This window comes from Arvicola amphibius, chromosome 15 (genome assembly GCF_903992535.2).
Source record: "Arvicola amphibius chromosome 15, mArvAmp1.2, whole genome shotgun sequence".
Lineage (NCBI taxonomy): Eukaryota > Metazoa > Chordata > Mammalia > Rodentia > Cricetidae > Arvicola > Arvicola amphibius.
The window spans coordinates 35,497,343-35,513,145 of NC_052061.1; the positions used below are offsets into that span (position 1 = coordinate 35,497,343).

At 42.7% G+C, this 15,803-nt stretch overlaps 1 protein-coding gene across 1 annotated transcript in view; it reads right to left on the reverse strand.

Annotated features, from left to right (window-relative positions):
* The window catches only part of Hydin (HYDIN axonemal central pair apparatus protein), a 325,609-nt gene that overhangs the window by 152,968 nt on the left and 156,838 nt on the right, over positions 1–15,803 (reverse strand). Inside the window, exons 20-22 of the mRNA XM_038312407.1 lie at positions 12,701–12,974; positions 11,016–11,159; positions 7,362–7,505 (exon numbers count right to left, since the gene is read on the reverse strand). Of these exons, the coding sequence (XP_038168335.1) occupies positions 7,362–7,505; positions 11,016–11,159; positions 12,701–12,974 (562 nt within the window). The remainder of the gene's footprint in view (positions 1–7,361; positions 7,506–11,015; positions 11,160–12,700; positions 12,975–15,803) is intronic.

Here is a 15,803-nt window from a genome sequence, read left to right on the forward strand (position 1 = left end):
TCCAGTGTGATACATGACACAAGACGGTCATATTTATGCATGTCCACAACTTTACATACACACATACATTCATACATATTTCTTTTAACACATATATATGCTATATATATGTTTGGGTTTAAAAAATTATTTTGTCTCTCCAACTCATGCTGAAATTGACTGTCACTAGGGACAGAGTCCAGGAGTGAGACCTAGCTAGCTGGCACACGAGTGGGTCGTTACAAAGCAAGGCTGACCCTCATGCTGTCTTCCACACATCCTCTTGTCTTTCCGCTTTCTGTCATCACCGGAAGAGCACAAGGCTCTCCCAGGGACACCATGCTTTTACCTGCAGAAACTGTGAACCAAATAAGCCTAGATATACTGTTGGATCATCAGCACACAGACTTAGATAGCTATGAGCGTGCGTGCACATGTGTGTATGTGTGATATTTGAAGGAAATGATTTGGCTAAGAACTTCAGGGTTATAAAAATTTAGGAATTGATGCTGGGTGGTGGTGGTGCATGCCTTTAATCCCAACACTTGGGAAACAGAGACAGGCAGATCTCTGTGAGTTCAAGGCCAGCTTGGTCTACATAGCAAGTTCCAGGACAGGATCCAAAGCTGCAGAGAAACCCTTGTCTCAAAAAAAAAAAAAAAAACAAAAAACAAAAAAAAACCAAAAAAATATGAATGTGCAAAGTCAAAACCTGATGTGAGTGCTCATTATTAAATATTCTTTAAAATTAAACTTGTTTTATTATGTGGGCTGTGTGCCTGCTTGTCTGTGTGCATAGCACATGTGTGCAGGTGCCCATAGAGGCCAGGAGGGGGAGTTAGAACACTGGAAGTAGAGAGACATGAGGTTGTGAGCCACGTGGGTGCTGGGAACCAAATCCAGGCCCTCTAAAAGAATAGCAGTGCTCCTAACCACTGAGCAACCTTATTAAATCTTCTTAGCTGAAAATACCACTAAGTTGGAAAATATCTTGCTGGACAAACTGCAAAGTTCTTTCCTTAAGATAAATTTAAAGATTCTGAAACACGGAGGAATAGACTTTGTACAGAGTAGCCAGATAGGGTCAGATCTTAATTTAACGTCTTCCGTTGCCTACAACTCTAAATATTAAGGATGGTATTATCCATTTCCAGTGTTTTCTGTTCAGTGTAAAGTGCAGCATTTCAAACCATATAAAGACATTACTAAGAAAGAGAATTACAGGCCAATCTCACTCATGAACATTGATGCAAAAATACTAAATAAAATACTGGCAAATTAAATCCAAGAATACATCAGAACCATCATCCACCATGATCAAGTCGGCTTCATCCCAGAGATGCAGGGATGGTTCAACATACAAAAATCTGTCAGTGTAATCCACCATATAAACAAGCTGAAAAATAAAAACCACATGATCATCTCATTAGATGCCAAAAAAGCTTTCGACAAAATACAACAACCCTTCATGATAAAGGTCTTGGAGAAAGCAGGGATACAAGGAACATACCTAAACAAAATAAAGGCAATATACAGTACGCCAACAGCCAACATCAAACTAAATGGAGAGAAACTCCCAGCAATCTTACTGAAATCAGGAACAAGACAAGGTTGTCCACTCTCTCCATATCTATTCAATATAGTTCTTAAGGTCCTAGCTAGAGCAATAAGACAACAAAAGGAAATCAAGGGGTTACAAATTGGAAAAGAAGTCAAACTCTCACTATTTGTTGATGATATAATAGTTTACATAAGTGATCCCAAGGAACTTCTACAACTCATAAACACTTTCAATAGTGTAGCAGGATACAAGATTAACTAAAAAAAAATCAGTAGCCTTCCTGTACATAGATGATAGATGGACTGAGAAAGAAATCAGAGAATCAACACCCTTCACAATAGCCACAAATAGCATAAAATATCTCAGAGTAACTCCCAAACAAGTGGAAGACTTGTATGACAAGAACTTTAAATCTTTGAAGAAAGAAATTGAAGAAGACACCAGAAAGTGGAAAGATATCCCATGCTCTTGGGTAGGTAGAATTAACATAGTCCCTGCCTCCTTAAACAAAGCTTCATTTTATAACCCTGCTATCATTTGCTCAGCCAACCCCTCAAGGTTATTGGCCTTCCAAACATTTGCCTTATAAGGTCTGATGAATACTCTTGCCCCTTGCATATGGGTCACCTTGTATCTTGGGTCTGTAGAATAAACCCCTAAGCATGGAATTACTAGGTCAAAGGGAAATGACATTTAAAATATCTTGATAGCTACTGGCATACTGCCCTCCCCCCACTGCCCACTGCCCAACACCGCAGGGGAGTGAGTCCACACATCCTGCCTAAGCCAAGTGCTAGCCACCTTTTGCTCTTCGCCAATCTGACGGGTTTATTGCATGGTGCTGTCCACCTGTTTGCTCCACTATGAGCAAAGCAGAACCTGTTTCTTGTGTTTGGAGTCATTTTGTTTCTTTCTGTGAACTCGACTCTCTTCTTCTGACTTTCTACTGGATGCTGCTCTTTTTCTTGTTGATTCTATTTTTTAATAAATTTGATTTTTATTAAGGCTATATGAATAAGTAATATGAAAACTGAAAATGTACTACTAGAAATAGGAGCTCTTGATCCATCCTGGGTCCCTACCACTAACAGGCCATCATTAAAAAAAAAATCTTTAAAAAATATTTCTTTATTTATTTGTGTGCATCTGCTGAGTTTTTGAGTACCCCACATGTGTAGAAATCCATGAAGGCCAGAAGATGGTATCAGGTCCCCTGGAACTGGAGTTACAGAGGTTGTGAGACACCATGTTGGTACTGGGAACTGGACATTGGGTCTTCTGCAAGAGTAGTCAGTGATCGTAACCATGGGACCATCTCTCCAGCCCTCCATTTCTTTCCGAGACAGGGTTTCCCTGTAGTTTCTAGAGCCTGTCCTGGAACTAGCTCTTGTAGACCAGGCTGGCCTCGAACTCAGAGATCCGCCTGCCTCTGCCTCCCGAGTGCTGGGATTAAAGGCGTGCGCCACCACCGCCCGGCAGCCCTCCATTTCTTAATTCTTGTCATGGAATTGGTTCACAGTACAGTTTTCTTGGGCCAAGAAGGGATGAGTAAGCTATGGTCACAGCTGGTAGCAGAATGAGGAAAAGGATGAGGGGCTTACTCTGGGACAACAGCACTGATACCACCCAAAGCATGAGCCTTTCCCAGATATTCTGACCCATACTTCCAGAGAGCAGTACTGTTTTTGTTTTGTCCATGTTTTCTTGGTGGAGTCTGGTGCATATATCGCCCTCCCCATCTTCAGCACTCACCACATATGTCCTGTCTCTAATCTTTAAGACACTCTAAAGCCCACTGTGTATGGCAGCTTCATTTTTCACATCTCCATGGTAACATTTTCTGGGATGCAGATTTAATAGCATTTCCTCCTCCAAACCACTATAAAATCATCATTCTGTCTATCTAAGTTAGCTGAAAATCTCATCCTTTAATTACATTTATCTTATCTCCTATCCACCCTTTCATTGCTATGGGCTCTTCATTTGTGGGGGTCAGGGAGGGAATCTCTGCTTTTATTCCGTTACAACCATAAGAACAACAGTGGACCAAGACTGCTGATTAAGACTGGTACTTATGTCTGAATCTTCACATCCTCCCATATATTTATTCTCCTGTGCTCTGTTGATGGGGAAAGCCTTGTTAACCAATAATCTTTAAGAGGTGGAACCTAGTTTAGGCATGGCTTTCTGGGACCGGAAGATAAAAACCTGTGCACCACCCAGGTATGTTCTCTGTGTCCACCCCTGCAGTCGAGCAGAGCTTGAATCTTCCATTCCTGTGGTGTGAGTTTTCCCCTTACAATAAATAAAATATATTTGTTTATTTTTAAGCTAGCTGGTTATTTCCATATCTAGATAACATCAACAGGTGGTGCCCAACATGGGGCCAGGAGAAGAAAAACTATGGATACCATCAAAATTAATAAAGTTTCACTTTGAAAAGTAGAAACCTCCTGAAAAAGAGAAATGACAGCTCATCTACAATGATCAGGAACCATACAGGTGGTAAGGAAAGCATAGAGGGTTGGGGCAGTGTCCTGCTCTTATCTCTATAGGAAAACACACATCTTCAAAAAATTCAAGAGACCCTGGCTGTTTGAATGCTGCTGACAGAAGGAAAATTAACTATCCACTAAGGATCATCGAGAAAAGGGAATATGATTTATGAGGTCAGGTAATGGATACACATACATTTATATATATATATATATATATATTTCAGCTGGTTTTAGAGTTGAACAATGGCTCTGTACTTTTCTAAATCCAAGCTTGTTGTTAAAAGGAACATTGAGAGTTTCTGTCTCATACTGGGAGCTATCTGGTATGGGACAGAAGGAAGACTTTAGAAAAAAAATTTTACTTTCTTCATGTCTATTTTGTCTATATCATATTCTTTATTGAATGTATGTCTCTATGAATAATGCTTAAGTTTTCCACAATGAACAATAGATTTTCCTACAGATCCTTTTCCTGCAGTAATCTTTGAAGTTTCCAGGAAGAAGATAGGGCCCCACAGCAACAACTCCACCTGGGTGTGATGCTGATAGCACTACTTTAAGACTGTTTTTTGGGGGGAGTGTACCAGCTATAGAAATGGTGCACCTTCTTATGATGTTCTGACAAGAACTCAAAATAAGAACTTTGAAAAATCCCTATCGACTACTCAGAAATCATTTGCAACTATACTAGACAGTAATCTTGAAACCTAACCATCACTTTCTGTTTGCAGGGTCTCATAAAGAGAACTTTGCCCCTATGACAGTGGGAAGAAATTCTAGAGGATGATGCCCCCTCTCCCAAAAAAGTTTGTACTCAGAGCTGGAAACACCTTTTAGGGGTTGTTGATTGTTACTTGTATCAGGTAGAGGGTTGAGGTGGAAACTATGTTTATTTAAAAAAAGGATAATAGTAGTGGGTAATAGAGTGAATTATTTGTGAGCTATTATTTATGGATAATTTGCATTGGTATAGTTTTTGTATATTGATACAAGTTCAAATTATATTTGTTATTTCTGTACACCTATACAAGGTTATTATGTCAGATTGTATACATGCATGTTTCTACCTCTATTTAGGACATTTTGTATATTGATACAACCTTTAGGATATAGTTTCATATTGTATTTTATATATATATATATATATATATATCTGAACAAGATACTTACACATTGTTTACATTTTGAGGTCATTGTCCTCATTTACTGCATATTTGTTTATAGGTTATTTAATATTCTGACATGAAGTCTTAGTCTTTAAGTTATACAGGTATTAAATATTAGGTCAATAGTTGTTCATGTTTGTTATACATACAGTCAGATTAATTAGGTTCTCTAAATACATAGAGACTGTATTCTGTCTAGATAGGTAATCTTCAACCATATCAAGGATCTGTAGAGCATTTAAATATCTTAGGGTTCTGTTGACATGAGACATAATTGCTCCTGACAGCACCAATCTATTCCCAAGAGAATGCTGAGCACTAAAGACACTCCACTTGGAGGGTTTTTTTTTTTTTTGTTTTCTTTTGTTTTTGTTTTTGTTTTGGGGGTTTTTTTTGGTGCAATTGGCCTTTGGGCAAGGAACTGCCCATGCCTCAACCTGACAAAGTACTTGGTATCCAGAAATGGATATGCAGGACACAAGGAAAAAGACTGTCAAATCTTGCCAAGACAGGGTAAGATGGTTCTGAAAAATATCCTGCCTCTGAAAATGGTCAGTTATGTCTTAGCCAAAGTTGGTTGCTTCAACATTGCAAATGATACTTTGGGTGATTGCTCAGGTAGCTAATTGTCTTCAACATATATTGCTTGCTTTGGAAGCTGCTTGATTGCACTTCCTGCCTGCTCAAGTAATATTACTTCCCTCTCAGGCCTTCGATGGGGTTGAAGATTAGATAATAGCTACATTCCTCTTATGGTTTAGCCAAGCTTATTTCCGATACAAGATTTAGACTCTTTGGAATAGGATTTTTATTAAAACATTTGTCATGTGCTCCTTGCTTAATATTGCTCATGTTGTTTGTAATCTTATACTTGATATCTGTTCCTATTGTATATAGTTTGTATTGGGTTTGGATGGCTCTTGTTTAGACAAAAGGGGAGAGATGATGGGGAAACCAATAATCTTTAAGAGGTGGAACCTAGTTTAGGCATGGCTTTCTGGGACTGGGAGATAAAAACCTGTGCACCTCCCAGGTGCACTGTCTGTGTAGCTTCCTCCCACAGCCGAACAGAGCCAGAATCTTCCATTTCTGTGGCGTGAGTTTTTTCCTTATAATAAATAAAATATTTGTTTATCTTTAAGCTAGCCTGGCTATTCCCATATCTAGATAACGTCAACACCTGCCATCTCTTTGAGGACTCATGTCTCATCCTTGTGGTTCAGAGCCAGGCATATCAGCTGTACTGTCTCTGAGGCTATTGGGGCTTTCTTTGGCTAAGTCCCATCGTAGTTTATTTGCTTCTGTGTCTTACTTGGGGCTTGTCTCTCCTTTAGTTTCCTATGCTGGGAAATCTGAGTTGGTCTTCCCTCTCTTGTGATCCAAGGAGGTCAGATGGGCACTGTCTGGTACACCCTCTCTCCAAGCACTCTGTCCCCGCCCACTTCAAAGGTCCGTCTTGCTGAGTGTGGCTCACAGACCGGTCTCAAGTCAAGGCTCTCTCCTCTGACATCTGGCAACTGTTCGCTGCCCTCATATCCACTTCTCCATTGGCGATCTCTCTAGAAGGAAAAACTGAGCTTTCCAGATGGAGTATGAGCTGGATTTCCCCTTCACCCCTACTCTTCCACAGCCTCGTGGTGTCACCTGTCTGTGGCAATTCTACTGTGACCCCATGCCCAGCAGAGAATCACATGGACACCTCACGGGGCTGTTTAGAGAGTGCTGCTTCTGGCCTCAGACTGGCAGCTGGGGTGGGCTCACAGCCTTCTCTCTCGGCTTGGATCAGGTTTCTCAGCACTTGCAGATCGGCTTATTCACTGGGAGACTGAACTCATCAGTTCCTTGAGACAGGGTCTTTGGTTAGATTTCCCTAGTAGGAAGTCTTTGCCCTGTATAGATTAACTTCATTACAATGGGCAGGAGTGAGTAGGTCACCCTGCTGGGCTGGCAGGTCTTATACTATGCATATGTCTTCCCACTGACTGAGAGTTGAAATAAGTTATTGCTTATTTGCAATTACCTGTAGTTTTTTTTCTATTGTTTCCCGGGTCGTTTTGTATTTTTTCTGGACTGAAATTAGGCAGTATATTTTTATTACTTTCTTTTACACACACACACACACACACACACACACACACACACACCCTGCCCAGTTACCTTAGGAGTTGCGGGCAGCAGGGACTTATCAGTCTCACATATGAAGAAGGGTCCAGTTGTTGAGAGCAGCACATTCACAGGCAGGGTGGTGATGTTCTTTATAGTCAAGGGCTGGTAATCAGGTTCTAGGACGGTATTAGGCTTCTGCACAGAAGGAAAGGGAAACAGAAGAAACAAAGGCAAGTCACAGTAAGTGCAGGAAGCCCGAGTAACAAGTCTCATTAGTTCTGAACAAGAACCTGGTCACCCCTCCCTTCACAGGGACATTTATTTCCCCTGGTAGAGGTTTACGGAAATGAAGTGGAATGAGGTATTAGGATTCTGAAACATGAACTTATATAACCCAGAAAACAGAGGGTAGATTTCTGAGAGGCTCTGAGTGCTTAGTTTAAAACAAAACAAAACAACCCCCCAAAACCTTATAGAAGCCTGGCTGCTAAAGCAAACTGTCACTGCCACCCTGCGCACACTGCACACCCTGCACACACTGCCACCCTGAGCACACTGCACACCCTGCACACACTGTACACACTGCACACCTGCCACTCTGCACACACTGCACACCCTGCCACCCTGCACACACTGCACACACTACCACCCTGCACACACTGCACACCCTGTCACCCTGCACATACTGCACACACTGCACACACTACCACCCTGCACACACTGCACACCCTGCACACACTGCACACCCTGTCACCCTGCACACACTGCACACACTGCACACACTGCCACCTGCGCACACTGCACATCCTGCATACCCTGTACACACTGTACACACTTCCACCTTGCACACATTGCACATGCTGCACACACTCACATCATGCACACACTGCACACCCTGCACGCACTGCAACCCTGCCACCTGCACACACTACACACCCACACACTGCACACACTGCCACCTTGTACACACTGCCACCCGCGCACACTGCACACACTGCCGCACTACCACGGAACAGAGTCTAATAAATCTGTGACAGCTTGTGAAAGACTTGAGGAATTGTTACAACAGATAAAACATTTGAATGATGTGAATTTCCCCCCTCTGTTTAAAATATCCACTTTACAGACATGCTCATCTTGTTACATTGGCAAATATTCATGCATCTTCCTTGTAGACCTCCCCAATAGCAGAGAGGCGGTGTTGACGCTGTCTGTGTGAGAATTGCTGGACTACAGTTTTCAACCAGAGAGAGGGCTGGAATGGCTCTTGAATGAGAGGGTTTGCTCACTCTAATGTTAAGGCTTACATTAATCTTTGTGTGATCTGAAAAAGGACATTTTAGCATCAGTAGGAGGTGACTAGGAGCCTCAACCTGTGGCATCGAAGGTAAGAACCCTGATCATCTGGGGTTTCTTTTGATATAAAGCATAGCCCTTAAAATAGTTTCCACATTTTGACTTGCTTTCTCTCCCCATTCTAATTTCATCACCCAACCCCAACTTTCACATTTCGACCTGGCTGAATCTTCAGCTGTTCTTTCAGCATCATCGTCCCCCACACTGTGGCTCTTGGGTCCCAGGCCCTGGGTGAGCTTGGATGCTGCAGCATCCTTGGGCTCAAGCCTCTACTCCACCAGCTCTTGTGTACTGCCACGGTGTGTCAGACGTCTGCTCTGGGATTTGTCACATGACACCAGCCTTTGGTTCTCTCCCTCTAAGAAGGGAACACAGATACCTACTCCCTTTGTATTATCAGTTCATGGAGAGGGAAGCAACATATTTGGGCCCACTAAATAGGAGGCTGCATGGAGAACTGTCCACACAGTGACCTTCCCTGAAGGCTGCTGTGTCACTGCAGATGACTCTGAAGTGAAGAAGCCACACTTGGCTGGTTTTGGCAAGAGGCCATCTGGAGGTTAGCGATGAGAAGGAACAGAAGTCTGGAGAAGTCAATCTATTTTAAAATGACCCCTTCTTTTGGGGCTGTTTGTCTCCAAAATATCAGTAGACGGAGTCTGCTTCTGGGACTTCATGAAGCGAGCAGGCTGAAAGTTTCAGCTGACCTTTTCAATCCCACAGAGATGCTGTTTCATCTCCATCGTGGATGAACAACACAAACAGCCTAGAGTTGATGGAGTGGGAAGCAAGAGAGAAAGCCCCTCCTTGGGCAGGGTTTATATCTTTACATTCTAATGCACCATATTAGATGCACTGCCCTGAGCCAGCAGCAGGAGGCACAACAGCTGTAAGCTGGACAATTCAGCCCAAATGCCAAGGCACAAGTCTCCTGTGCATGCCGGATAATGCAGATGTGCTCATCATCATCCCTGATAAATTCTAACAATCGGCAGGAGGTGAGCAATGAGAAACAAGGTTTGGGAGAATCCAAGCTTCTGAGTTTGAGGAGAAAGAATGACAGAAACAAAGAGCAGGAAGCTCAGAGGACACCTTGCAGGAGCCGGTTGTGTCCTTCTACCACGTGGGTCTTGGGGGGAGTTGAACTCAGGTTATCAGGCTTGGTGGCAAGCACTTTCACCTGGCGAACCATTTCAATGACCCTCCAATCCACTTTTTAATCCAGTCATAAATTATTACCACATTCAGAATTTTGCATGTGATAAATGCCAACAACAGACATTGAAGCAAGAATATGCTACTCTGCTTCTGTCAAAAGGCAGGAGGATATGAAGACGAAAAGGCACACAGTCTGCGTGTGCTATGAGTGTTTACAGGCTCAGAAGAATTGAATAAGAAACTATGCTGCATATTTAGCATACAATGTCGTGTACAGAACCGCTTTCAATAAATCCTCGCCAAATTTCTTTGAATAGCTGTTTTCTGGGAAAATACGACGCCACCAGATTCAGTGCAGCTGTCTGACTACCGACAGCGAAAGGGTTAAAACTTCCCAGGAGCTTGCAAAGCAAGACCCTGTTCAGTGTGTCGTGGAGTTTGTCAGCTTCACGAGCTGGGCCAGCTCTGCTGCCGCTCAAACCCTTACTCAACTTCCTCAATACTCACAGGCCCGCAAGCTGGCAAAACCAGACTCTTTTCTCCTCTGTATCCACTGTAGGTGCCCGGTACACGGCAGGCATTCGAAAACTTGATTTGACTTGAACTTGTATGTTTCCCTGACCCCTGGACTTCGTTAGCTCCCTTATTCATATCCCACCATAGCATCTTGTCCATGGGGTTCTCAACAGATGCCTGAATCAAGTATGACGAAATCTACTCCCACAATCAACGGCTTTGAGTGCTCTCCTGCAAGCTCTGAGGTGATGGCCAGGTAGGTAATGGAGTATGGGATGCCTAGCAATAGCCATCAGTAGGTGGTAGTCATTCTTACCAATTATTATAATTGTTGCTGATTCTATTCCAACCCTTTCTCTGCAGTGATGTTTACGCTACCTAAAGCAAAACGACGGAGTATTCACGCACTTCCGTGCGTACTCTGCACTGATAGACCCCTTCCCTTTGGTCTGACATACCAGGAATGATGCAACCAGGATTTCCATTTCATAGAATTATAGGTTTACATTCAGAACGTAGCTAAATGTGTACTGGCCTCTGAAGCTTGAACAGAGAAGCAATAGCGTCCTGGGGATGGGTATTAACAGGATTCCAATTAGGTTAGCCTCTAACATGCAAGCACAAACACGTTGGCTCTGGCTAGAACGTCCAGCCTCCCAGCCCAGCCCCACTGACCTTCTCCAGTCGGTATATGAGCTGCCTGGTGGAGAGCTGCGTGAGAGGTGCTATAAACTCACAGATGATGTTCACAGACATCAACAAGCTTTTCCCCTTCTGGGCTCCGACAATGGCGTGGCACACCAGCTTTTCTTTGACTTTCTGCACACAACACACATTAGCAGTTTTGAATAACTACACTTCAGAGAACTCGATGACCTAACAGTAGAAAATGTCTTCAAACCCAAGATGGCCAGAGCTTTGTAGGTGAGAAAGGACCCAGGAGTAAATCTATGCCATAAATAGATCGGACTCATGAGCATACAGGCTTGGGCTGTTAACGAACCCGACATTCTCATGGTTTGCAAGCCCACCTTGGGAAGCTTCCACTGAAGCTCCAGGTGTATTTGGCTCCCTTGCAGGCCAGATTTACTGCCCCTACTACAGACTGGGTCTCAAGATTAGGCTATGTGTTATATTCATCTCTGCATCCTTAGTGCCTAGAAGTGTTTATCTCCTGGTACACACACAATCAAAGTTGGCTGATGCCCCAAATAACAAGAGGAGGGATACAGTATATAAGACTCCCCAGTGAGAGGTACCCTTTATGCAGGGAGGATGTGTTTTTTACCTGAAAATGCTTTCTGAAGAAATAAGGTAAAGAAATAAGGTGGAATCTGTGAAAATCATCTGCCAAAGAAGCTGGCAAGTGGACCAGATTTCCCAACCTATCTCTGGAAGACAATTGCTTACTCCTTCTGATCTTATGAAGAGAAAACTCAGTGTCAACCCATAAGCCCTCTAAGCAGCAGCTCAAGTAAACACCTTATCTCATTCAGAAAGTTTGTGTTTTGGGGGTGGGAAAGACTCCTGGGTGACTTGGTGATTTCCAAACTCCATAAGGGACTGTAATAAATAGATACGTGGTGCCAGTATGCTTAAGTGTTTTAAGCTGAGTGACTGGCACTGATGTAAACAAAACTAGAAAGTCCGTTGCTAGAGATTAACATGGCTATTTCAGCTACATAAAATTGCATATGTATGAATGTTTTGCCTGCATGTATATATGCATAGCACACATGTGCCAGGTGAGTGAAGGGACCAGAAGAGAGAGTGGGATTTCCTGGAACTGGAATTACATAGCTGGCTGTGAGTTGCCATGTGAGTACTGGGAAGAGAACATGGATCCTCTGCAAGAGCAGCCAGAGCTTTTAACTGCTGAGCCATCTTTTCAGTCACCCCAAAGATGATGTTTTTAAATGGGGTGTCATTTAGCTAGGCAAAGTTGCCAAAAAAATGGGGACGTGGCTATACCTGAATAATAGAGGCAGCCCGGAGCATCTATAAAAGTATGCTATTTTCTGAAAAAAAAAAATTGAGAAAAGACCGCTATATGTTAACAGGGAAATTTCTTGGAATGAAAACTGGACATTTTTCTACCACAGACTTGTTGGCTGGTCAGTGTTGACTCTGGTAATGAGAACCGGCTTTCAATGGTCCTTTACGGTTGGGGTTGCGGTAGCTATAGAAACAAACAAAAACTGAGCAGAGATGAACTTTGAAAGCAAGAAATGCTGCCATGGTAACTCAGGGCTATGTGTAGTCTTTGAGATAAATATCAAGAGACCTTCCTAAGAAACAGATATAGCACAGCAGAGATTTATTTGGGGGAAGAATAGCTTCTGACCATGCTCTCCTCTTACCCTGGGAATGGCAGAATAGCCTTCAAGTATCACGTCAATCGTCTGGCCTGGGTACAACTCCATCCTGACAGGGTGAAGTTGGAACACGGGGCTCCCTGTATCTGCGGTTTCCTGGGAGGTCTGGGACTGGCGACGGCTACGAGCAGGTCCCTTCTTCACTGGTTCCTTCTTACTTTGCTTCTCCGCAGGGCAGAAGTCATCGTTCATCCAGAACAGCTGCTGGACGCGCCGTCCTTTGTTCGTCAGCTTGAAGCGGTAATAGTGGATATCCAGGCTGGAAAAGAAGGGCAGGTGCTGAGAGGCTTCGACGCTGCACCCCAAGATTTATTCTTTTGGAAGTGCTATAGAATGAGCAGCAAGACATTAAAAAACCAAACAAACACCTGCTCAGGGAGTAGTCTAGGTCACAAGGCCACTTAGTGTGATTCAAGGGCTCCCGGGGTTGAGTCATGAACCTGGATTTTGTCCCAGAATCACCACTACCAGATAAAGGCTATGGGGAAGTGGCCTATGCATCCTTTGTCTCCCCCAGCAGGTCAAGGTCACTGTAGGATTCGTGAACAGAGTTAATTTAACACTCTCCTTAATGAGAAGCGGTTCTGAGGTGAGGAAAGGAAAGCATAGTACCAGCTGGAGGAGAATCCCACTTGGAAAGGTGCTGAATACATTTCTCCTGATCTAGGTATGGCTGGTAAACTGTGAGTTTACTTTGAAACTCAGTGTGAACAACACACACCGATTAAGTCTTGACAGGACAGAGTGGCTGGGCTGAAGTAGACCGGAAGGCCAACTAGACTAGACACTCTCCTCAGATTTTCTTTCTCATTTCCTCATGCTTTCAAGTTGTAACTGTTTCGTCCATTAACTCATTGTTTCTCTATTAACGGGTCTTTATGAAGGAGCTGGGATTTCTATGGTATATTCAAAGAAGTTAAAATTGTGTGTGTGTTCCCAATTTATAGACTTAATCAATATATTTTTCTTCAAGAAAAAAGTTCATGTCAGATCAGGCAAGGTACTGCACCACCACTTGGGAGGCTGAGGCAAGAGGATCACCATAAAGCTAAGTTAGCCTGGCCTACATAGGGAGTTCTAGGTCCACCAGGGTTACATAGTGAGACACTCTCTGAAAAGCAGCAGCATTCAGAGCAGTAACAACAACATAAAACAACCACCCCAGCTCGTCTTCAACTGCTCATTTGTCTTTTAAAAATGTATTAGGCTTTGTGATTTCATTCCGTTTGCTTGTTCTCACGAAATGACAGATCTCACAAGTAAGTTGTTACATCAAGTAAGTAAATCAGGAGAAATAATTTTTAGTTGTCAGGTAGAAGCATTCGTCTCTAAATGTTTATGCTTACAGGGCATACTCAACAGAATAATCTTTAGCCAGCAGTTTAACTTTATGACCAATGGTAAGTTTGGGGGACAAGAGGTAAACATATACAGTATAAATAACCTAGATAGAGCCCTTGCTGGTTTTTTTTACAGTGCGATTTTAATAATCACAGAAACCCATCCATCAGAGCCATCTGCCATTTTAGGAAGGGAGAAAAGTTCTAAATGGAGTGGCATATAGGCATTCCTTTAGTCCAGGGCTCGGCCAACTTCCTCTGTAAAGAGATGAAGGATAACACAGGTAAACTTTTGGGCCACATGATCTCAGGCATAACTACACAACTCTCCTCCTTAGTGTGAAAATAGTCAGATATTCTGGCTGCATGCCAACAGAACCTTCTTTATAGAAACAGGCGGTGGGTGGAAGTGTACCTGTCAGGGTTTTTGCTCATTCTTTTAGTTATTGCTGGCATTGTGATTATATGTTAATAAGGAGAATAACAGGGTTTAAACAGAGGGGAAACTAATAGCTAACTACAGTTTGCCTCAAATCTCCAGGCAAAGGTTGGCATATCCTTTTGGTTTTTTTTTTTTTTGATACTTTATAGATTCAGAAAAACCCCAAATAATAATATATGATGTGCAAGAATATCATTTTCTATAATTAGGTTTGTGTGTACTTAGGAAGTTTAAGTAGTCTGGCTGGTGGTAGTGATACATGCCTTTAATGCTGGCATTCAGGAGGCAGAGGCAGGTGTATCTCTGTGGGTATGAGGCTAGCCTGGTCTACAGAGCTACTTCCAGGACGGTCAGGTTTATACAGAGAAACCCTGTCTTGGAAAAAAAAAAAAACCAAAACCCAAACAAACAAATAAACATATAAAAACAAAAACCAAAACCAAACAAACAAGCAATCAAAAAACAAGAAGTAGTTGTTTAAGTAGAAGCATTAGCATACATTGATGAATGCCTTTCGTTGTTACCAGGAGATAAAGCAGAGAAGAAGGTTTTGATGTTTACCTGACTCAGAACATTCAACTGGGCAATTCAACTTCCTGGGTTATCACTTACTTTGTTATTGCTTGTGGTATTTTTCAGTAAGAACCAAGGGGTGGATGGGATTGTGGGAAGGACTTCTCAGAACACATGGCATGTGAGTTGGGTTCAGGAACTGTTAGATCAGAAGGCCTGAGAAGCAGCCATGAGGTTTGTTCCCAGTACTGCACCTGAGAAGTACAAATCAGCCAAACCCTGGGAGTCAACTACCAACAACTGCGAAATGCCTCTGTGGGACCAGGGTCTCACTCTACTGCCTCTTATTGAAATATTCAGACCCTCTAGCTTTTCCTGGGCAGCCAGGGGAAACAACTGCAGCTTAAGCATTGCTGCTATGATGGAGAAGAAGGGCCTGGAGAGATGGCTTGGCGGTTAAGAGTACTGGTTGCCCTTTCCGAGGTCCCGAGTTCACTTCCCAGCAACCACATAGTGGCTCATGACCATCTATAACAGGTTTTGATGCCCTCTCCTGGTATATATGCAAGTATATTTGCAAATCACTCATACATAAAATATAAATAAATGATGGAGAAGCAAATAGATGAAATATGATTCATAAAATCACTGGCTTGGCAATGCCTGATATATTTGTAATGACTTATTTTTCTGGGTAAACTCTACTTAGGTTACACCAAGCTGTGCGTTTTCTACATTTGTGGAGAAGGATGAGAAGTGGACTGAAATCAGAAAGGAGAGGTTATGAAGAAAT